The sequence below is a fragment of the Clarias gariepinus genome, chromosome 3 (genome assembly GCF_024256425.1).
Source record: "Clarias gariepinus isolate MV-2021 ecotype Netherlands chromosome 3, CGAR_prim_01v2, whole genome shotgun sequence".
In the NCBI taxonomy this organism is placed as follows: domain Eukaryota; kingdom Metazoa; phylum Chordata; class Actinopteri; order Siluriformes; family Clariidae; genus Clarias; species Clarias gariepinus.
In genome coordinates this window covers 35,060,527-35,082,500 of record NC_071102.1, presented here as the reverse complement: position 1 = coordinate 35,082,500, position 21,974 = coordinate 35,060,527, and the positions used below count along the sequence as shown (strand labels likewise).

Sequence of the window (21,974 nt, the reverse complement as noted above, 5' to 3'; positions counted from 1 at the left end):
ATACGTATGTGTGCGTTCACTATTCTGCCCCAGAATAGCCAGCGTAGACGGAGAGGGTTACTGCGCCACCACCGCTGTTACATTCGGGCCGTGCGGCAACAGAAAGAGAGAGAGAGTGTTGACGTCATCTTTGCCGCAAACAGACCCTGAACTTTTCTTTTCTTTCTATTTCTAATTGGACGTTCTTTTTTTTATCACAGTGGGATGTTTGTTGAGTCAGAGCCGGAGTGACGTCAGAGCCGAGCGGACCGAGCGGATCGCGCTCCGCGTCTTCAGGCTGATTCACACAGACAGAAAAAGAGACGTGTGCTTTAAAAAAATAAAAAGCAGTGATAATGAATAAGAGCACGCTGCTGAATGGCGGGGTGAAAAAAATAAGATCGCTGGGAATGAATTAGCCTTTTCATTCACACTCTCCCGTCATGTCTTCAGCCTCGTCACAGATCTAAATTCAGAATAAATCTGAGCTCGGAGCATGGCTTCTGCGTTCACGGTCAAGTGTGATTGGGCTTTCGTCCTCAGCGCTTAGTCCTGCGTCACTGCAGGGGAAAATATTACTTCCTCTGTCTTTATTATTATTATTGTTATTTTATTGGCCTAGGTTTGTGTTCCTGGGGTTAGTTCCTGGACTGAAGTACTTCCACTTACATTCTCTGATCTTTTGCATTTATTCCTGAGTTTATGTTTTTTGGCTAAATGTTTTAAAGTTTGTAGGTTTACCCTTTATGGGTTTAAGTTCCTGGACTTTAGTTCCTATTGTTCAGATCCTGGACTTCAGTTCCTGGACTGTAGTTCTGGGGCTTAAATTTCTGAATTTAAGTTCCCAGAGTTTAGTTCCAGGGCTACAGCTCATGGACCCTATTATCTGTGCTTAAATTTATGTTTTTAAAGTATCTGGATTTTCATTGACATGAGCTCTTGGCTTAAATTTCTGTAATTAAGTACCCAGATTTTAGTTTTTAGAGTACAGGTCCTAGAGTTTAGTTCCTGGACTTTAGTTTCTAAGCTTAAATGTCTGTTTGTAACTATACAAATCTTAGTTCCTGGAGTTTGGATCTTGGATTTTATTTCCTGGAGTTTTACATTTTTGAAATTATGTTTGTTCCTAGACTTTAGAACCTGGGCCTAACTTTGTAAATTATAGTTTAGTTTTAGTTCCAGGGCTTCAGCCCATGGATATTAGGTCCTGGGTTTAAAATTCTCTATTTAAGTACCCAGATTTTACAGTAGTTTCAAAATTACAGGTCCTGGTTTAACTACTTGGACTGTAGATCTTGGGTTTAAATTGGACTTAAATATTCAGGTAAACGTTTTAATCTTACACTCCTGGACTTAAATTCCTGGAAGTAATTTCCTTTTTATATTCCTGGATTTTAGTTCCTGGGCTTTTCTGAGGAGATTTTCATGTTACCCACCTGTTAGTCTGTTGAGTTCTGCCCCTGAGTTCTACATGAGGATTTACTGAGATGAAATAACCCAGGACCTTAAAAAAAATCTCACTTTAGTCTGTGTGTGTGTGTTTGCAGCAGCTGCGTTCTCTGCACCAGTCTCTGAACGCAGACGGCGCGGTGAGCCCGCTGAGCCTGTACACATCTCCGTCGCTGCCCAACATCTCTCTGGGTTTGCCGGCTAACGCACACATCACGGTGAGTCATGAAGAACCAGACATCCTTCCCCGACTTACCCTGGACACGAACGTATGCAGTAACGTCCATCCCTCTCATCAGGCTCCGCAGAAGCTCGGGGGGCAGCCGGAGGCGGAGCGGCAGGTACAGGGAGTGCGTCAGGGGGCTGTGTTGGGGAAGTTCGGCAGCAGCTCGTCTGTGTCCGTGTGTTTGGACTCAGAACCTCAATCAGCCCCCAACAGCCACAGCAGCCACAACTCCCTATTGCAGCATGTCCTCTTGTTGGAGCAGGCTCGGCAACAAAATGCACTGCTTGCAGGTAACACACATACACACACTGTTACACACATATGTACGGGAAACAGAGTGACTGTGAGCAGCAGTGTTAATCCTCCCTGACTCCTCTCAGTGCCCATGTATGGCCAGTCGCCGTTGGTTACGGGCGAGCGTGTGTCTAACAGCATGCGAACGGTCAGTAAACTGCCTCGGCACCGTCCCCTGGCGCGCACGCAGTCGGCGCCGCTACCGCAGACCCCACAGGCGCTGCAGCACCTCGTCATCCAGCAGCAGCACCAACACTTCCTGGAAAAACAGAAACACTACCAGCTCAACAAGGTAACACTTACTTAATGCAATAACTAAAATAAATTAATATAACTTTGGATCAGTGGGCATAAATATTGGCGCCCACCGTTATGAATTTTGATTTATGTTAGAAATAAACTTTGGATTATTAATATAATTTGTCTAAATTTGTTGATTATTTAAGTTTAACAACACTGTCAATAAACACAAGTGTTAATTACTACTAAAGTTAATAAACTGTACGAGCAAATAATCTAAATGTAAATTTCACATTTCTACCTCTGTCAGATCCTGTCCAAAGGGGCGGAGCTCCCACGCCAACCTCCCACCCACCCAGAAGAGACAGAGGAGGAGCTTACCGAGACGACTGAGATGACAGAGGAGTGGGGGGAGGGGCCTGAGCGTGTGAGGGAGGGGCTAAGCAAAGAAAGTTCCGGCGAAACCACGCCGCCTTCTGAGCGGGTGGTCCAGCTGAAAGGCGAGAGCACGGAGAGCGACCTTGAGGAAGAGGACGACGAGGATGAAGCCATCGAGCTAAAGGAGTGCGATGAAGAGGGTGACCCCTACAGGCAGGTGAGGACAGAGATTTTTTCTCTGGTAATTAAATGTTAAGGAATGATGTAAAAAATAATTTAGACAATAATAGAAATAAAATAAAATAAAAACCCAAGCCTGCCACCTGAAAGCAAGTATGTTTTTTTTCCTGTATGTTTTTGGTGACTAGAAAAAGTTATAAGCAGGTTCTGTGATTTAGAAAAGCTACCCGATATTAATAATACAGAAACGTCCCAGACAGCCGGAGCTCGAGCTTCTGGTGCAGTGTTACGGCTACTCTGAAGCACTAAAAGTGTTTGTTTGGTTTTGTTTTTTCCTAGCACATCCTCAGTCTTCGAGCGCTTTTCCCATGAGTGTAGCTGCTCCTTGTTGTTTCATTTCTCTCGTCCACTGTATTTGGCTCGGCTTTACCTCTCGCACTCTGGTTCAGTTCCTTTGTTTAACGTCCTTTAGCCACTTTAACACATTGCGCAACTGGCGCTGATGAAATCAGCGTGAGTCCACGCTGACGCACGTCGCAGGGACACGCTGATATCTGTCCTCTGTCCCACACAATGCTGCAGCCCGAGTGCGACATGTGTCCACATCAGCCGTGTGTGAGCAAACAGTTCACCCTTGATCACGGAGAAGAGAGGAACCTCTTTCACCGGGAGTGACACATATGGGACACACCTCCTTCACTGGGACTGACACATATGGGACACACCTCCTTCACTGGGACCGACACATATGGGACACACCTCCTTCACTGGGACTGACACATATGGGACACACCTCCTTCACTGGGACTGACACATATGGGACACACCTCCTTCACTGGGACTGACACATATGGGACACACCTCCTTCACTGGGACTGACACATATGGGACACACCTCCTTCACTGGGACCGACACATATGGGACACACCTCCTTCACTGGGACCGACACATATGGGACATACCTCCTTCACTGGGACCGACACATATGGGACACACCTCCTTCACGGGAATTGACACATATGGGACACACCTCCTTCACTGGGACTGACACATTTGGGACACACCTCCTTCACTGGGACTGACACATTTGGGACACACCTCCTTCACTGGGACTGACACATATGGGACACACCTCCTTCACTGGGACTGACACATATGGGACACACCTCCTTCACTGGGACTGACACATATGGGACACACCTCCTTCACTGGGACCGACACATATGGGACACACCTCCTTCACTGGGACCGACACATATGGGACATACCTCCTTCACTGGGACCGACACATATGGGACACACCTCCTTCACGGGAATTGACACATATGGGACACACCTCCTTCACTGGGACTGACACATTTGGGACACACCTCCTTCACTGGGACTGACACATTTGGGACACACCTCCTTCACTGGGACTGACACATATGGGACACACCTCCTTCACTGGGACTGACACATATGGGACACACCTCCTTCACTGGGACCGACACATATGGGACACACCTCCTTCACTGGGACCGACACATATGGGACACACCTCCTTCACTGGGACTGACACATATGGGACACACCTCCTTCACTGGGACCGACACATATGGGACACACCTCCTTCACTGGGACCGACACATATGGGACATACCTCCTTCACTGGGACCGACACATATGGGACACACCTCCTTCACGGGAATTGACACATATGGGACACACCTCCTTCACTGGGACCGACACATATGGGACACACCTCCTTCACTGGGACTGACACATATGGGACACACCTCCTTCACTGGGACTGACACATATGGGACACACCTCCTTCACTGGGACTGACACATATGGGACACACCTCCTTCACTGGGACTGACACATATGGGACACACCTCCTTCACTGGGACTGACACAAATAGGCCACACCTCCTTCACTGGGACTGACACATATGGGACATACCTCCTTCACTGGGACTGACACATATGGGACACACCTCCTTCACTGGGACTGACACAAATAGGCCACACCTCCTTCTCTGGGACTGACACATATGGGACACACCTCCTTCACTGGGACTGACACAAATAGGCCACACCTCCTTCACTGGGACTGACACATATGGGACACACCTCTTTCACTGGGATTGACAGTCAGAAGCTACTCCTTCACCAGGAAGCCACGCCCCTTCACTTCCTTTAGTAAAACTAGGTAGCTTGTACTCCTGTCCTCTCTGTAGGGCACTCATGTGGTCATGTGACCGTACAGCGTGGTATTGGCGGTGCTGGCGCAGTGAACCGGGCTCTCGTGTGCCGCTGCGGATTCATTTACATAACATAAGCTGGAAGAAGTCGCTCTGCAGTGGGGTGTGACGCCTAATCGGTCGTCTTCACACACACACACACACACACACACACACACACACACACACACAAACACACACGCGCGCACTTAAATAAAGAATGAATGAGAGAGCTAGACTCCTCCTTCTCCCTGAGATCATTGAAGGAAAAAAAGTCCAGTAAAGCATTAGAATTCATCCTGCATCCTCCTGCTGCTGCAGGACACACACACACACACACACCCTGCCCTATGAATGGAAGCGTCCATCTCTGACTCATCTCTCCAGGGTGAATCATCGCCTGCTCTCGCCCCCGCCTCGTCTGCCCTGCACTTCACACCCAATCACAACCCACCAGCTGTGTGTGTGTGTGTGTGTGTGTGTGTGTGTGTGTGTGTGTGTGTGTGTGTGTGTTAGGCATATTACAAAGTATTTGGGGGCGGCGTTGTTTATCATTGTGAGTTTAGTCATCTCATTGAGACAGCTTCCTCTAAAACGCCTCTGTGGTCAAGCACAGATATTAGACTATTGTGCACGCACACATGGGTGCAAAGTGTGTACTGTATGTGTGTGTGTGTGTGCTGCTTCTCCACTTGTCTCTCTAAGTGCCTGGAATACAAATGTGATCCTACACACACCCTCTTAGATGGAGAGGGAGGGGCGGGAGAGATATACACAGCGGGAGAGGGAGAGAGCTGAACCATTTTTCTTCTAAATAACAAAGAAGCAATGGAGAGTGTGTGTGTTTCATATTTTGACCCATGTAACATGTCTCATAAAAATGAGCTGCATAAAAAAATATGATGCTTTGTTTTGTTTATTTTTCCTCTGTCTTCTTGCCCGTGAACCTCCTGATGCTGATTAGCATTAGCTCACTATTACATGAGCTAGCTAGCATTGCAACAAAATGTTCCTGAGTCCTTGGTTCCTGAAAAGGTTCCTGGTGTCCTAAACTCATAAAAATGCTTCTCATAAAGACATTTAAGAACCATGAGTTTAAGGAAAACTTTTTTCATGAATGGAAGAAATCCAGGAGCTCAGAAAGCTTTTTTCAGGATTCATGAATTTCAATTCATGAAAAAAGTTTTCTATGTCTTTATTGAAAAACTTAAATGTCTTTATTTTCTATAAAGAATGATTCAAAGTTATAGAAAAGTAAGAAACTGTCCCAGAACTTGTGAAGGTTTCAGGAAAAGGTTCCCAGGGTCTTCATTACCTGATAAAAAAAATCCCAAATTTCTTCAGTTCCTTAAAAAGGGTCCAGAGTTCCTGAAAGGGTTCTTTAGTTTCTTTGGGAAAAAAGTTTATAAATAGGAAATAAAGCAATTTAAGAAAATGTTTAAGAGTTTTGGAAACTTTAATAACAGTTGTAAAGTTCCAAAAGGTTCCCAAGTTCATGAGAAGTTTCTTCATTTCCGTAAAAAGGGTCAAGAAATAAAATCGTTCTTCAGTTCTTGTAAAAAAAAAACTAAACAAAAAGAAGTTCCTAAGTTTCTAAAAAGAATATTTCAGATTTATAAAAAAATTTCTGAGATCATGAAAAGGTTTTCAGTCCCTAAAGAAAAACATTCCTGAGCTTGTGAAAGGGTTCTCTTTACTCTGAAATGGTTCCTGAGTTGCTGGGTTTCTGAGTTTCTGCAGGAAAAAAGGATTTCCCCAAACTCATGGTTCCTGAGATGAAAATCTTGAACCTTAGCTCAAGAAAAATCCCGAGTTTGTGATGAAAAAAAAATATTCCCAAGTTCATAAAAATGTCCTTTTGTTCTTAAACTTGTGAAAAGGTTCTACCTTCCCTGAAAGAGTTCCTGAGCTTCCTGCGTTTCTGGATTCTTCCAGTTCCTTTAAAACTGTTTTGAAAAGTTCCTTGAGTTTGTGGAAAGCTTCTAAATCTCTTCAAATAGTTAAAGAGATCATTGGCTACCTAAAGGAAGTTTCTGCAAAAATTATGCTTGGTTTGTTTTTTAAAAAATGGTTCCTGTGGGGAAAGAATGGCTTCTGGTTTCATCAGAAGGTTCTTGAATTGATGAAAACGAGGCTAAACGTACTGTAAGAACAGTAAGAACATTTCCCCTTGCCTTGGCTCCTGTCTTTCTCTCTCACACTCTCACACACACCTTTGTATGAGTTTGTGTCTGCTTCTTCTCCACTTGTCTCTGAAAGTGTCTGGAATTCAAATGTGATCCTACACACCCTTTGAATATGGACATGTAGGAGAAAGAGAGAGATGTGTTTAATGTTTTCCCTCTTCTCAGCGAGCCATGTGTCCTGTCTCCTACGTGGAAAACACAACATATTGCTTTTTTCTTTCTTCTTTAGTTCATTCGTTGTGTTTCCACTAAACATCAGAACTTTTTGAGAAACTGAAGCTCATCACCCTGAAGAAGTTACCTAGCAGTGCAACAATTCTTTAAAAATGTTCCAGGATTTCTTCCCTTCGTGAAACAATGTTTTAAAGTTCTTGGAAAGTTTCTTCAGTTGCTGAAACATTCCTGAGATCTCTTAAAGGTCTCTTTGACATCCTGGGAAAAAATTGTTCGATTTTTTTCCTAAAGAAGAAAATATTCTTCAAAGAGTTCCTTAAATAAATATATCTTCCTAAAAGGGTTTGAGTTCCTGGATTTGTTTTTTTTAACTACAAGTTCAAGAAAAGGTTTTTCAAAAATCATTATTGTGTTCTTGAAGTAAATAGGCCACACCTACGTCTCAACCTAGACGAGAGATAAATAGGCAACGTCTCTTAAGAACCTTTAATAATCACAGTTAATGTAGCAATGGTGTGCTTTAACAAGGGACTTTTTAGTTCATAGGAAAAAAAGTTCCTCTGTTCCTAAAAACATTCCTGTTTTTAAACAAAAATTCTTGAGTTGTTCCCAATTTCCCAGATTCTTTAATAAAATCTTTGACAGATATAATTTTTTTTTTGTGAAAAATCCCTTGTGTTTTAAGAACAAAATCTTTGTGTTCCTGAAAAGGTTCCTTTTTATCCCAAAATGGTTCCTGAGCTCATTTCTTGACTTTGTTTAATTTGTTGTTCTTGAGTTTCTCTCATAAGGTTCTTAAGCCCCGTAAACGGTTGGTGAGTGAAAAAAAAATCTTGGTTGGTTAAAAAAAAAAAAAAAGGTTCCTGAAAAGGTTCCTAAAGCCCTGCGGTCCTGATTTAGCAAGTGTTTGTGGAAAGGTTCCTAAAAAAAGTTCTTGAGACCATGGGAAATTTTGTAAAACCTTGGCTACTATCTTCGATTCAAATCATGACTCCTGTCTTATACACGTGCGCACACACACACACTCAGGATGATGAAAAGCAGGCAGAATGGCTGTTTACAGCAGCAGAACGTGTAAGTAGCTTTTTGGCAGTTGGAGACAGTTCTATTGGCACTGCAGTGGTTCCTGAAGTTCCCTGACTTTTTGCTTGCTGAGCTGTTTAGTCTGTGCACAGCTAAATTCACACACACACACACACACACACGTTTCCCTCCGTTTGGTTTAGTACCTCTCACTCTGTAAAGGATGAAGAGCTGTAACTGGAATGCTAAAGTGTCCTGAATATACAGATTCTTGAGGCCCTGAATTGCTAAAACAGCTAGTGAGTTCCTGGGGGGTAGAAAAAAAAGCTTGTAAAAAGAATCTTGGACCCTTAAAAAGTTCCTAAATTGATAAAATCACTTCCGGATTTCCTAAAAATGTTCCTAAATTTAAGAAAACATTACAGAGTTCATGAAAGGGTTCAAATGTGTTCAATGGTCTCTGAACATCAGCAAGGTTCCTGCACAGATTTCTGAGCTTGAAAGGGTTATTCCTGAAAAACATAATGATTCCTGAAAATGTGCCTCTTTAAAGTGCTCCTGGGAATAAATCTCTTATAACCTTCAGGCCTCTTTCACATACAGACGTGTCATGTTGACTCGTTTAAAAGACATCAAGGCTAAAGTGTGACCTCACATCATCACACATTCGGGCATTTATACACCACTGTGTAACACACACACACACACACACACACACAGACATGCACGCTTTAATTTGAACTGCAACAGAAGAGGCATGTTTTTTCCTTTTGCAGTTCTCGGAGCAGCAGCACCTGCAGCAGCTGAATGTGTTCCAGGCGTCTCTGTCCATCACGGGAATGCCGCACAGGCCCCTGGGAAGAGCGCAGTCGTCCCCCATCACCTCCTGCCTTAAAGCCACTCCAATGGCAGAATTACCCATCAAGCACCTCTTCACTACAGGTACTGAGAGGACAGAGTAAAAGCAAGAAATCACATCGTGTTGTGCTGTTAGAGGAAAGCAATCCACGTCACCATGGTAACAGGAATATTTATTCTCTTCTCTCCTTTCCTCCTCCATCCTCTTTTCTTTTCTCATCTCCTTTCGTCTCCGCTCATCCTGTCCTCCTTCTTCTATCTTCGCTTTGCCTGCTGTCCTCCCTTTTGTCCTTCCTCCTCTCCTCTCCTCTGTTTCGTGTCTCGCTCAGGTCTGGTGTACGACACGCTCATGCTGAAGCACCAGTGCATGTGCGGGAACACACACATCCACCCGGAGCACGCCGGACGTATCCAGAGTGTGTGGTCCAGGCTGCAGGAGACAGGACTGCTGGGCCGCTGTGAGGTGAGAGAGCCGCCTGCTGGTGCGCTTCAGCAACTACAGCCCGGATGTTTTCACCGGGGTGATTGTCGGAAATCGTCCGAAATTTGACATAAAAACCAGTCAAGGTGTAAAAGTGGAATCAGTGCACTGTGTATTTCTCATCATCAGAGCTGTTCACCAACAAATACTCAACAGTAAATACTGAACTGTAGAGAAACAGCGTTTATACACACTCTCTCTCTCTCTCATCCCATTTTTTTTTTCTTTTTCTTCTGTGTGTAGAGGATCCGGGGCAGGAAGGCGACCCTGGATGAGATCCAGACGGTGCACTCGGAATATCACACCCTGCTGTACGGCACCAGCCCTCTCAACCGCCAGAAACTCGACAGCAAGAAGCTCTTAGGTGTGGAGTGATGACCTCACTTCCTGTTACAAACACACTCTCTTTCTCTCTCTGCATGCCGCCATCTCTCTGTCTTGTTCCATTAATTTTGCCCTTTTTCCCTCTATTTCTCTCTCACTCTCTATTCCTCATGCACCTCAACCTGAGAGAACACCTTTGAGATGAATTGAAGCTGTTATAGCTTTGCAGCTATAACAGCTTCAACTTCACAGAAGAGTTGAAGCTGTTATAGCTGCAAAGGGGGTGGGGCCAACATCATATTAAACCCCTTTAGGTTGAGAATTGGATGTTACACAAGTTCATATGCATGTGAAAGCAGGGAAGCGAATACTTTTGGCAACATAGTGTACTGTAGATACTCTTTAGTAATAATACATAAATGAACTAACTCTATGTACTATAAATTATTAAAAGTTTTGCTTAATGAACAAACAAATTTGTAGGTCAAACATGTACACAGGGGGCGTTCAAGTGAAATCGGGACTTGTGATAAAATGAGACTTAGGAACGCATTCGAACGGTGCAGATGTTTGATAGAAGGCCGTACATTCATAAATGACTATCCCGGCCGAGGTGACTCGGAGCCCACTGCAGTTATCACCACATCCCCTGTACAGTTCTTGGACATTCCTGGGAGGCCAGTGTTTCATATGTGAATCAGACAGGCAGCCTGATCATGGCTAAGAAGTCTTGTTGGTGTAGGTAGATAAGTGGGATAAGCTTCCCCGCCCGTCGTAATGAAACTCCCGTCTCCATCCCACGCTTACTTCCGGTCTGCCTCCTCTGACAGACACGCCAGTATTTTTAGGCTTGAGACTTTTCTCCCACCTCCGCCTCTGAGTCACCAGCCGAGAGGGAAAGTGTGTGTGTGTGTGTATGTGTAGCAGGCGTGGGTTCTGTAGGAGATGTTGGCTGCCATCATTTCTGCTCCTAATGCATGTTTTTCCGATGGGTATTGACCTTTATCCCTGCTGACAATATAATAATAATAATAATAATATGAATCAGGACAGAAATCAGAACATAAGTGTCCTATGAAGTGTAATTCTTTTCATTCTTTAATGCTTTTCCTCTTTGCAGGTCCAATCAGTCAGAAGATGTACGCCATGCTTCCGTGTGGAGGGATTGGGGTACGGACCAGTTCTTACATAATTATACAAACTGTAATAATAATAATAATAATAATAATAATAAAGTTACACACTGCTGCGCTGTGTGTGTGTGTGTGTTCAGGTGGACAGCGATACCGTGTGGAACGAGATGCACTCATCGGGAGCCGTCCGCATGGCCGTGGGCTGCGTTATCGAGCTCGCCTTTAAAGTAGCAGCCGCAGAACTAAAGGTACATCATACACAAACTATTGGCACCCCCATGAACCGCACCATGCCCTGCACTTTGCTGAACTGATATCACGTTACAAGGCCTCCGAGCGGCGCAGTTGTAAAGCGCTCGCCCTATCATCCGGAGATCGTGAGTTAGATTCCCGGGTGATGCTGTAACCTCTCGCAGCCGGAGGTCTAGAGAGAGCTGATTGGCCGAGCTTTCTCAGAGAGGAGGGATGAGGGGTACTTGGTGCTCCCACATTAATCACGGCTCTACAGCCAATCAGGGGCGTCTGTGAGCTCACGCAAGTGGAAGGAACGGATAGCGTTGTCCTCCGAGTTTTACGTCGCCCCCAACGGTGTGTGAGCGAGCAGAGTTCGAAAAGATGCGGTTGGCTGGCATCACGTGGTTCTGGGGAAACGCGTGATAGTCTTCAGCCCTCCCGACTGAGTGGTAGTAGTAGCCTTATTGTGGGGGGCCCCCTAGTGACGGGGAGGAATTGGATGCAACTAAAATAGGGAGAAAATCGGGGAAAATAAATAAATAAATAAATAAAAGATATCATGTTACAGACTGGTGTGTAGTTCTAAGGCTTCATTATGGTCGTCATCACTGTGTTGTCTTTTTTTTGTTTCTTTTTTTCTTTGATGAACAGAACGGGTTTGCTGTCGTCCGTCCTCCGGGTCACCACGCAGAGGAGTCCACGGCCATGTGAGTCAGCCTTTTGACTGATCGTTACTCGAATCATGTACATGAATTAAGGCTATAATGAGGACAAAAATAATCTGGAATAGTCTTTTTTTTTTTTCTTTTTTTTTCTTTTCTTTATAGGGGTTTCTGTTTTTTCAACTCGGTCGCTGTTACCGCTAAACTGCTGCAGCAGAAACTAGGCGTGGCCAAAATCCTCATTGTAGACTGGGTGAGAGCTGTTTTCTCTCGGAGCGAATCGCTTTTATTCTCTAAAATTTAACAATGATTGTCAGTAATGACCTAATGAGCTACCACAATAACCCTTAATCCATCCCATCATACAGGACATTCACCATGGTAACGGGACCCAGCAGGCGTTTTACAACGACCCCAACGTGCTGTATATCTCCCTGCATCGCTACGATGATGGAAACTTCTTCCCTGGCAGCGGCGCACCTGAAGAGGTAAAAAGGACAAAAAGTGGATATAACAAAGAAGGAGAGAGAGAGGTAGAAAATGAGACAAATATAAAGTAAGGCAGATGTGAAGGTTAAGACGGGTATAAAGTGTGCAATGCAAAGAGATGTAGAGAGTTAGACGGGTGTAGAGTAAAGGATTAAAAGACGGACAGATAAAGAGCATTGGACAGATGTGTATGGTTGCACAGATGTAGAATGAGACAGACATCGAGAGTGGGATAAAGAATGAGACAGATGTGGAGAGTGGAACAAAGGTAAAATGAGACAGATGTGGAAAGGGGGACAAGGAATGAGACAGATGTGGAGAGTGGGACAAGGAATGAGACAGATGTGGAGAGTGGGACAAATGTAGAATGAGACAGATGTGGATAGTGAGACAAGGAATGAGATGGATGAAGGTAGTGGGACAAGGAATGAGATGGATGTGAATAGTGGGACAAGGGATGAGACAGATGTGGAGAACGAGACAAAGGTAGAATGAGACAGATGTGAATAGTGAGACAAGGAATGAGAAGGATGTGTATAATGGAACAAGGAATGAGACAAATGCAGATAGTGGGACAATGGATGAGACAGATGTGGAGAGTGGGACAGAGGTAGAATAAAACAGATGTGGAGAGTGGGACAAAGGTACATTAAGACAGATGTCGAGAGTGGGACAAAGGTAGAATGAGACAGTTGTGGATAGTGAGACAAGGAATGAAACAGTTGTGAATAGTGAGACAAAGGTAGAATGAGACAGTTGTGGATAGTGGGACAAGGAATGAGACAGTTGTGGATAGTGGGACAAGGAATGGGACAGTTGTGGATAGTGGGACAAGGAATGAGACAAGGATAATACAGGACGCAGAGGACCTGTGGATAGTGAGACAAGGAATGAGACGGATGTGCCACCTGTGGATAGTGAGACAAGGAATGAGACGGATGTGGATAGTGGGACAAGGGATGAGACGCATGTGGATAGTGGGACAAAGGATGAGGCGCATGTGGATAGTGGGACAAGGGATGAGACGCATGTGGATAGTGAGACAAAGGTAGAATGAGTCAGATGTGGATAGTGGGGCAAGGAATGAGACAGATGTGGAGAGTGGGACATGGGATACGACATGACAAGGATCACTAAAAATGAAGACAAGGATTCCATGACAAGGAATGAGACAGTTGTGGATAGTAGGACAAGGACAAGGGATGAGACGGATGTGGGTAGTGGGACATGGAATGAGACAGATGTGATAAGTGGAACAAAGGTAGAGTGGAGAGTTGGACATATATAAAGTGAGACAGATGTAGAGACGGGTGTAGTATGAGACATATAGAAGAGTGAGACAGATGCAGAGAGCAGGGTGTAGTGAGAGACCGAGACATGATGTTTAGAGAGACAGGTGGAGTTTTAGACAGATGTGGAGAGAGAGACAGATAAAAAGAAAGAAAAATGAAGACAGAGAAGCAGATAGAGAGAAAGAGAGCGAGACCTGATCAAAAAGCACCAGTAAGAGAGAGAAAAAAAAAACTCTTGTTCATTTAAAATGATGCATGTTCATCTCTCTCTCTGCAGGTGGGAGTAGGTCCTGGTGTGGGGTTTAATGTAAACATAGCGTGGACAGGTGGAGTCGATCCTCCTGTGGGTGATGTGGAGTATCTTACAGCCTTCAGGTTAGCGCTCATAGACACACACACACACACACACACACACACACGCACACAAACACACACAGACTCCAGTTCACTTTACTGACTGATATTTTTAATTGCTCACTTCATTCTGTGCTCATTGTATGTGTCCGTGTGTGTGTACGTGTGTCTGTGTGTGTCTGTGTGTGCGTGTGTCTGCTAACAGGACAGTGGTGATGCCCATTGCTAATGAGTTCTCTCCTGACGTGGTGCTGGTGTCGGCTGGCTTCGACGCCGTCGAGGGTCACCAGTCCCCACTCGGAGGATACAACGTCACCGCCAAATGTGAGCTACCTCATCGAGTTTGTGTGTGTGTGTGTGTGTGCGTGTGTGTAAATACTGTTTGTCATTTGGTGTCCCCTAGCAGACAGAGACTGGTATTGCATACACAGGGTATTTAGGCTAGGTTGAAGTCTTTATGGCGTGTCCTGGATGTTGGAGGATCTGCTGCTGAAATCACACCATGTCGTTCACTGGCAGGTTTTGGTCACCTGACAAAGCAGCTGATGAAGTTGGCGGCCGGGCGCGTTGTCCTGGTGCTGGAGGGGGGTCACGACCTCACCGCCATCTGCGACGCCTCCGAGTCTTGTGTAGCCGCGTTGCTCGGAGACGAGGTGCTCACTACATACCTCTACCTCATTACCTTATTACCTCCCCGGCCCTTAAACTTTACGCTGCTCACTGTTCGTTGTGTGTGTATGTACGTATTTGTGTGTGTAACTGCAGCTGGATCCATTGCCTCAGTCTGTGCTTCAGCAGAAACCGTGTCCGAAAGCATCAGCGTCCCTTGAGAGGATCATCGAGATCCAGAGTAAGTCAAAAGAGAGAGAGACAAAGTTAGAGTGAGACAGAGGCTGAGAAAGAGAAGAAAAAAAAGAGAGAGAGAGGTGTGGTGTGTTGTCCTATTGATTTACAGTGAATCAATTCACCAATCAATTGCCTGTATTATTTTTAGCTCCACCCACATGTCCTTATTTGGTGCCTATGATAGCTTTATTATAGCACTGTTACTAACACGTCACACCACATTTCTTTGCCTCTCTTCCCGTCTTCCTCTGCCCATCTCTCCTTCACTATCTTTCTCTCTCCCTTAATTACTATTTATCACTCTCTCTCCATCCCTCTTTCACTATTTCTCTCTCTCTGTCGCCCTTCCTCCCTCCCTCTCTCATTCACCCTATCCCTCCATATCTCTCTACCTCCCTCTCTTTTTCTTTCTCTCTCTCTCTCTGTCTCTGCAGGTAAACACTGGACCTCGGTACAGAGATTAGCGCCCACGGTGTCTCAGTCTTTGCAGGACGCTCAGCGGCGGGAGAAGGACGAAGCGGACACGGTGACGGCCATGGCATCTCTCACTGTGGACACAGAGCACACGGCGTCCTCCTCACAGAGCAGCAGGTACACACACACAAACAATAATCAGATGACAAGGTTTAATAAAAAATTAGTACGAGTAGTCATATATAAATCACAATGTTTCTCAGATCTGGATCCTGATTGGTCAGAAGGTGTTGATTATTTCTCTGCAACTGCAGTGGTGTTTCTTTAAATGCCCTCATTCTGTCAGGTTACTGTAATGTAACCGTCGGCGTATAAAACACGCTGACCCGTGGCTGTTGTTTTTGATGCAGGGCTGCCGAGGAGCCGATGGAGGAGGAGCCCGTGCTGTAGGACGGGGAGACGTCCATCACGACGCCATGGCGTCCACGTTTGCTCGGCAGCGACGCTCGCCCTTGAGTCACTCGTCCTTTCCTTCCACGCAGCTCTTTGATCGGTTCCTTCACTCGTTCTCCAGGTTGCTCGATGGACGTACGCAGAACTCCGCTCCACTCCCACAGGAGGAGGAACAGGAGGAGGAGGACCGAGTGGGTCGCCAAACACACCTCCGGGAGCAGGACCGACTTTTTACTTTTAAACGTTTTATTTTTATGGAACGTGCGCAAAGAGACGACGCTGGGATGTTGTCACGCTAAAGGAGCGTAAAAAGTGAGACAAAAAAAAAAAAAAAAAAACTAATTTCCTGTACGAGACGATGAAACGATTTTAGTGCAGACGCTGACGTGTGGAGGAGCTCTGAGGCGCTTAACCGCATTGAAAAGGATAATCTTTATGTACACTTACAAAAGCACACAGATGTGTATGAATATTACACATGTACAGGTATATATGTGCGTGCGTGCGTGCGTGTGTGTTTTGTAATTGTCCATTTGTGGAGGTGGAACTCGTGACCTTTTTTGGCACTTTTTTTTTCTTTGAGGAATCATCACATACAAACACACACAGATTGATCCATAGCCACACAAAAAGAAAGCACACCGACTGATTGACTTACTGAATCACTGACTCATTGACTCGCTTACTGAATGTCTGAATCACTAATAACTGATTCACTAAAACACTCACAGAATCACTAAATGACTCAATGAATTTGGTAACTCACTGAATCACTGACTCATTGAATTACTAAATCCTCTGCTGTGTCACTGGTTCACTGACTGACTCGCTGAAAGACTGAATCACTAATAATAATTGACTCGATAAAACATAGGATCACTGAATGACTCACTGATTTGGTAACTCTAAATAATTGACTCACTGACTGAATTACTGACTCACTGAATAAATCGCTGAAAGTCTGAATCACTAATCTTTGTTTGACTGATTGACTGAAACACAGAGAGAATCACTGAATGACTCTGTGCTTTGGTAACTCACTGAATCATAGACTCACTGACTGAATCAATAACTCAGTCGTTCAAAGTCTGACTCACTAATCCCTAATTCACTAATACAGAGACAGAATCGTTTAATAACTCACTGACTGAATCACTGACTCACCAGATCACCTACTGAATCCCTTGACTCACTGACTGACTCCTTTCTCACTCGCTGATTGACTCACTTTTATGGATTGACTCATTGAATCACTGATTCACCAAATCACTAACTGACTCACTGACTGAGTTAAACACATGGATGGTTCTGGTATTTGACTTAAAAAGGAATTTGGGCAGATCTGGTGCCTTTTATACTACAAATACAATTAATGCTTCAAACACACACACACACACACACACCCACATTAACACACATTGACTTTGTTCAGAATTTCCTCTCTGCCTTAATGAGCCGTTTATTTTGTTAGTTTTTTTGGAGCACGCGCAGCCCGGACTCCTCCACTCGTTTCCTCTTCTCCTGTCAGATCAGGGGTCAAAGGTCAGACCTCAAGCCTTGCTACATTATGTCGCCGCCCTGGTGCAACAACGACAATGACGACGACGATGACAATGACCAACTTGTGTTGCTTTTATGTTTATCGGTCACTCTTTTGTCCCTTGTACATAAACCGCACTCGACTCTTTTCTCTTTTCTCTCGTCACAAAAACGTTTCTGTTCGTTTTTATTTTCCTTTTGAAGAATTAGTGTCTGTGGTCACTTTTATATAAAAATGTTTCTTGTTTTTCTATAAAAATATAACACAATTTATATATATATATATATATATATATATATATATATATATATACACACACACACCATACACAGACACACACACAAACACGCAAACACACACACAACACAAAGAGGCCGAAACAGCTATCAGTGTTAAACTGCTCAGTCGATTTAGACTTTATTCTGTACGCATAAGAGTGTGTAATGTGCTGTGTGCGGAAACACGGTTGGTTTTTATATCTCTATACATACAGTACATGCATATATACATATATATAGATATATATCGATGTGTATATGTCATGTTGTGTCACTGCGCGATGAACGTGGCATCAGGGTTTTAAGGGCAGGTAGGATTATTGTTTATTTGTTTGTTTGTTTTTTTGTTCCTGAAACACACAAAACAATAGTTACAGACTTATTATATATATCTCTATATTTTATAATGTTTTTATTGTTTAAAAAAAAAACAGGCAATAAGGTCAAACACCACTGAGACACTAACTCTGACGCTCACCCGTTCTGATCACGGAGCTCTTCTGTTTTTTTTGTTTGTTTGTTTTTTCCACCAGAAGACTTTTATTTTCCTAACACTTTCTCGATTCATTTTAAAGTGTTTAAGAGTGAAGCGTGACCTTTGATTATTGACTGGTTGTTTGTTTGTTTGTTTGTTTGTTTGTTTGTCGTTACAGAAACGTCACATCCGGGCTGATTTCAGTCCGTGTCTTTATTAATATTCTGTTTTTTTTTCCGGTAAATTCTTTTTTTAACGGGTATCTTCTATGTGGGCGGGGCTTAACCTGGCGCATTACTCTATTACTATAACACTGCTCGTTCATATAAGTTTATAATAAATGCATAAACTCTATACACTCTTAAGGGGGAGAAAGGAAGTGTACATTTAGACCTCATATGTCTTCGTTTTTTTCTGTACAGATTATTAGAAAGGGTTCCGCGTGACACGTGAGGCTTTTTTTTTTTTTTTAGGAACGACACAAGGAACCTTTTTTTTTTTATTGTATTTTATTTACTTTAAGAGTGTATACACAGATCACCCATCTGAAATTTGGGGACAACTCTCATTTTTTTAAACTAATTATTTTTTTTTTTTTTACAATGACACGGAAATTTCCAGATACTGGGACAGCACTGTGTACGAAAATGTTTAAAAAATACATTTTCTTATAGATAATAGTAATGATAATAATAGTAATAATCATAGTAATAATAATGAAAAATCCCACTAAGCATTCACCTCACCTAAATGGTCTCTTCTTTGTTAATATTTATTGCTCTTGACTCTAAAATCAGATTTTGTGTGCCAATATTTTATAACATTCAAACAAATTTTCTGTTTTAGTCTTTTTTTCATCTATCGTAAGAGTTCAGCAATACTAAAAAAAAAAAAATCTTTAATGACATGAATATCAACATTGAGTGACTCAGACTCGTGGAAAGAAGAAGAAGGCAAGAAATCAAACCTGAAATTGTGACTGTAACATATATTTATAATGACAGTTTGAGAGCATTCAGGGAATCTTTGACCTGCGACCTATGAGACAAAAGTGCTGCAGAGTGTTCAAATTTTATAAATATATAACATTTCTCTCTGTCTCTCTATAACTATCTCTCTATCCCCCTGCTACACTAATGCATTTATCCCAGTTGTTTCCTAGTGCTTGCATACCATCAAGGTAAAAAGTTTTCTATCAAACTTCCTGCTTCATATCTGAAACCCTGGCCTCACAGGAACTCCTTTAATGGTCCGCACATGTGGAAATGACTTGGGCCATTGTGCAAGTGTTGTTGGTGAATGATTGTGTGTACGGTTCCCACAGACAGATGCATCTCTTTCCAAGTTATCCATCGATTTGCAAGGATCAGGCGCTGAATATTCACAATGTTCACTATGATGACATTTTAAGGACACAATTGTACAGAATGATTCTGTTCACTGTAGAGTTATCCTAAGAGAATAACTAAGGAAGCTAAACTGTTATCTAGCATGCCATCACCCCCTGTGAGCTCCACAAAGGAAACTCTGTGATTAGCTTCATGGTGTGTTAAGGTTGTTGAAGATCTCATAAACATCCCGAGTGTCCTCGACTCACACTGAACCATCAGCTTAGGGCTGAATGGAGCCTCCAGTATCAGCTCCTGAGCTCACTTATGCTTACAGTATCTGAAGGAAAACTAACCGCCACAGAAACATGCCAACATCTAGTGGAATGCCTTTGAATGGTTTTATAACGGCAAGGACAATATGGGTGTGATGATCAGTGGTGCACAGATGTTTGGACGCATAGTGTAATATAAAACAGTTGCGTTTTTGGCTAAGGTTTAATAGAGGTTAAATACAAAAACAGGTTAAGGTAAAGTGAGAAATGTTGGTGACCTTGGTGAAAGGTGTAGATGTCTTTTGAGGGTTGATAAAATACTTAATTTTTTTTTTTACTTTTAGTTAATGAACTTTTAGTTAATGTCCATAAGGTCAAACACGTGATGCTCCCGCCACCATGCTTCACTGTGAGGTTGATGGATTTTTTTAGGAATGAGCTCAGGATCAGACTTTTGTTATTTTTCTTTATTGTTAAATGTTTCAATCTGGTTAATTATCACAAACTTTATTGGTTAAAAGGCGAGTTGTCCCCTTTTGATGGGTCGTGTATATACCACATAAATATAAAAATATAAATAAATACATATATAATATGTCCATAAATCTTTTTACATTTTTTCTGGGTGGGGAAAGAGAACACGAGCTGATTGCAGCACTCTCCTTCAGTCTGGTGTGGATCGTTTTGTTGAATGTTCTTGTCTTAAAAAGAAAAAAAATTAAGAAAAAAAAAGCGAAAAACAAACAAGGACTTTGCGACTTCGCTCTTTCTTGACTCTCCCCGCTTTATTTATTTGGAGTCAGAAATGAAGTGTTGCGCTTCTTCGGTTTGTTTTTGTTTTTTTTACTTAAAACGTTGGTTGTAAATTTGAAATATTCGACAGCTTCACCTAAAATGAAAAAAAAAACAAATAAATAAATAGAAAGCCGAACATTTCACTTCTGTAAAAAAACAATAAATTCTCCATTTTTTTTTTGTGTGGTGGTTTTTTTTCTCGTCATGATTTCAGAGCACACGTGCCTACAATCACCTGCAGACACGCACTTACGCAGGACTTTTTTTAATAAGGTCAACAGGTCAACATGAGACACCGTAACACGCCATACTGTGTGTTTATGTATGTTGAAACAGGAAATACTGTGACCTTGTCTTGTTCTTGTCTCATATTTACAAAAAAAGTTCTTGGGTATGTGTCGGGAGGACGGCCATGTTGAATGTGGGTGTGTCCCTGTTTGGTCTGTTTTTTTTTGTTATTTTTTTGGAGCGAGAGCAATAGGCGGACAAATTTTTCTTAGGAAAAAATAAAGGAGAAAAAAATTATAATAAATAAATAAAGAAATAAATGACTATCATGGCAGGTGGACACTGGGAAAACTGTCGTGTGTCAGCGTTCGCACTATTTTACTATTCAGTAAATGTGTATATTTATTGATATTTCATGTTCTGTGTATATATGTAGTGGCCTAATGATCGCTGAGGTTTATTGTATATTTTCTTTCTTTCTTTGGTTTTGTCCTTATCTTCAGCGTTCTGGTGTTTTGTCGCTGTCACCACACTCTGTATGGGATTGGAGGTGTCTTTTTAAAACCTTTGCATTTTTTTATATCCTCTCTCTCTGTCTCTCTCTTTCTCTCTGTCTCTCTCTCTCTCTCTCTTCTGGTGATTTTGATATGCAGAAGTTGAAAATTGAAATCGAAGCACATTCCTCATTTTCATCTTGTTCTTTATTTTTTTGTTCTTGAAGCTTTCATGTCACGAAAAATACCAAGGTGTGTATAATACAAAGTTCGAACCGCTACACATACTGTACACCAACACACTCACACTCATACTGACACACACATACACACAAACACACCCGTGTATATAGAGTGCATATATGTGTACACATGTGCAATACACGCTATTTGAGCAATCTATTACTGTGATTATAATTCATTAAAATCGCTGTCTCTTTCAGTTCCTCCGCTTCTGGCGTTGTCTTGAAGAGCAAGTAAAGTTCTACTGCAAATACGATCTGAGTAATGACTTAAACTTCAGAACAGAGTGGCAATCCAGGCTTTACAAAATTCCCATGAGCGAAATATTTGTATTCCATAACTGCCTTAAGGTAAAACTTAAAAATATTATGATGACCTGAGCTTCTATCAGGTTTCTAGAAGGTTTTTATAAAAATCTCT

General features: G+C 42.8%; 1 protein-coding gene across 5 annotated transcripts in view; it reads left to right on the top strand.

Moving 5' to 3' along the window:
- hdac5 (histone deacetylase 5) overlaps positions 1-17,300 on the top strand; it is an 84,474-nt gene extending 67,174 nt beyond the window's left edge. For 3 of the 5 annotated variants that reach the window (XM_053492424.1, XM_053492420.1, XM_053492421.1), the window contains 18 exons: positions 1,527-1,646; positions 1,728-1,944; positions 2,035-2,240; positions 2,499-2,783; positions 9,135-9,300; positions 9,546-9,679; positions 9,941-10,061; positions 11,142-11,191; positions 11,295-11,402; positions 12,040-12,095; positions 12,216-12,303; positions 12,419-12,538; positions 14,109-14,206; positions 14,391-14,509; positions 14,705-14,838; positions 14,951-15,035; positions 15,466-15,622; positions 15,856-17,300. In XM_053492424.1, the coding sequence (XP_053348399.1) occupies positions 1,527-1,646; positions 1,728-1,944; positions 2,035-2,240; positions 2,499-2,783; positions 9,135-9,300; positions 9,546-9,679; positions 9,941-10,061; positions 11,142-11,191; positions 11,295-11,402; positions 12,040-12,095; positions 12,216-12,303; positions 12,419-12,538; positions 14,109-14,206; positions 14,391-14,509; positions 14,705-14,838; positions 14,951-15,035; positions 15,466-15,622; positions 15,856-15,895 (2,304 nt within the window). In that variant the 3' untranslated portion in view covers positions 15,896-17,300. The remainder of the gene's footprint in view (positions 1-1,526; positions 1,647-1,727; positions 1,945-2,034; positions 2,241-2,498; positions 2,784-9,134; positions 9,301-9,545; positions 9,680-9,940; positions 10,062-11,141; positions 11,192-11,294; positions 11,403-12,039; positions 12,096-12,215; positions 12,304-12,418; positions 12,539-14,108; positions 14,207-14,390; positions 14,510-14,704; positions 14,839-14,950; positions 15,036-15,465; positions 15,623-15,855) is intronic. The other 2 variants (XM_053492422.1, XM_053492423.1) reach the window with 1 other exon arrangement.
- The last annotated feature ends 4,674 nt before the right edge of the window (positions 17,301-21,974 follow it).